Below are 2266 nucleotides of genomic sequence, written 5' to 3' on the forward strand. Positions count from 1 at the left end.
TATTTATTATATATATATATTTTTGTAAATCACTTTAAAGTTAAAGTTTGTTAGACTATTTCTTCACCAATAACTTATGGAAATGCTTCAGTGTGAAATTAGGGGGGGAAAAAGTTAGGTATTTGATTTTGTCCTTCAAGAATTGATGTAACGGTATAAAGTGGCGTTTCTGATCAAAATAGAGTCGGATCTGAATGCGAGTTGCAGTGGATTATCTGGGATCTCCTGAAACACACTTTTGAGGATTTTGATATAGTTGCAGGTTAAAAGTTCAAGATCATTGCATTCACCCCCCAGAACATCTCTACGTATCCCAAAGGTGGCACTTCTTTTGTTAAATTTATAATTTGAGAATATTATCTTAACCTTATTTTATAAAAAAATCTTAGTTTGTGTTCATCTGAAGAAACATATATATATATGTGTGTGTGCATGTGTCCATGCACGTGAAAATTATTTCTCTTTTTTTGGGTGGAGTGCCAAGTACCCTTTAATACATTACATTTAATACATTGACCTGAGAATGCAGGCATTGCCATTTGACTATTGTGGTGCTTATTCTTTCTCAGATTCCCTTATTCTTTCTCTTTGCCCATCTGTTTCTTCACTTCTTCGTATGGATTTTCCTCCACTGTCACGGCCTCATAATCTTTGTCTTTCTGAGGAAGTTGCTCATACCCTCCCTCGGCTTCTCCTCCTGGTTTTTTCGAGTCAGCTGAACTCAGTGTTTGGTACACTTCGGCTTTGACGCTCTTAAGAGCCTCATACCCACCTTGACCTTCACCCTGACCCTCTCCAGGTGCTAGTGAGTGGTACACCCCCTCCTCCTGCCTCTTTTGTAGGGGTTCGTAACCCCCCTCGGCCTGGTCCTTGCTCGTGTTCTCGCCCAGCGTGTGATAAACTGCCTGATCCTTGTCCTTGAGTTGGATTTGCTCATAGTCTCCACCTGTCGTCTTGTCTTTATCCCGTTTGGTCGCCTGGACATTGCTTCCTCCACGTCTGCGCTTCAGCGCGATCAGCAAGACGATCAACAGCCCGAGAACGATCAAAATCGCCGCCACCATGATGGGCATCACGTTTGGAGTCTCTGACTCAGGTTGTGCTGACAGAAAGAGAGAAGATGCAAATGAATTCTAAAAATAAAAATGAGAAGTAGTGTGCGTGCACAGTCGCCAAGTGAGAAATGAAAGTGACTAGTGTATTTACACATTGCTACACTTAACATTAATATGCACGGAACATGTTCATCATGTGTTTGTGTTTTGACATGAAACTTTTGGGTGTCACAGACACTTTGAAAAGCAGTTCTTCTGTTGATTACCAGAGAAAATAGTCTACACTCATAACTCATCTTACAAAAGCAAACAAACATTGTGTTTATGGCAGTGTTATTATAGTTAAATGAAAACTAAAACCATAAAAAAAAGCATTTTTGCTACTTGAAATAAAACTAAAACTTAGTTTATTTAAATTATTTGCCAAATTATTTGAAATTTCTCATTTTTGATTAGATCAAGTTGAGGAACTGAAATTATTAAAACTGAAAAAAAAAAACCTATATAGACATAAAAAAAACTAATACATTTGACAACAAAATTACAAAAACCTTAACTAAAATTAAAATGGTAATAAAATACAAACACTCGCTTATGAACATGAAGTCAAAAGAGCATGTATATGGATGTATGAGTACCTTTGTAGCTGTAACTATCGCTGAAACGGGAGAAACCTTTCCCGCAGTCAAACTGGCAGCTGTACAGTCCTTCTTCCTCGACGGTAATGGACTGGTGGTTTTCAGATAGTCTTCTGTGTGACTGTGGGTCATTAAAGAGTGTGTGATACCAGTGGTAGGACGTGCAGTCGGCAGGACAGCGAGGACAGGAACACTGCAGACTCTTAGTAGACACTGAAATCACTGCAGCAGGAGGCCCACCTGTAAAACACAGAAATATGACTGTGGTGCACTGATGATTTCAGATGAATATAGTAGTATTCATATAAAATGGTATTTACATAGTACCTTTGTTTATTGGATTGTAACTGGTCCAAATTAGGCAGAAAAAATACTAATTATTAATTTTCCCCCTTTAATTTTCTCCCCATTAATTCGGACTCTTTCATTAAAAAGTCAATTTCTCATACGCTATATTTGCTTGTTTTTGCATGCAGCCAGTGAAAGCAAAGAAAGATGTGATGGGTTATTTTTATTTTATTTATTTATTTTATTTAAATCTATTTTTTAATTATTATTATTAACCTGCTTTAA

At 37.3% G+C, this 2266-nt stretch overlaps 1 protein-coding gene across 1 annotated transcript in view; it reads right to left on the reverse strand.

Moving 5' to 3' along the window:
- Positions 1-474: 474 nt before the first annotated feature.
- LOC107556647 (uncharacterized) overlaps positions 475-2266 on the reverse strand; it is a gene marked incomplete at its 5' end in the record, with an annotated part of 5909 nt that continues 4117 nt past the window's right edge. Inside the window, 2 exons of the mRNA XM_016239784.1 lie at positions 475-1102; positions 1694-1933. Of these exons, the coding sequence (XP_016095270.1) occupies positions 576-1102; positions 1694-1933 (767 nt within the window). The remainder of the gene's footprint in view (positions 1103-1693; positions 1934-2266) is intronic.

Source organism: Sinocyclocheilus grahami, unplaced genomic scaffold, assembly GCF_001515645.1.
Source record: "Sinocyclocheilus grahami isolate Dianchi unplaced genomic scaffold, SAMN03320097.WGS_v1.1 scaffold575.1, whole genome shotgun sequence".
Lineage (NCBI taxonomy): Eukaryota > Metazoa > Chordata > Actinopteri > Cypriniformes > Cyprinidae > Sinocyclocheilus > Sinocyclocheilus grahami.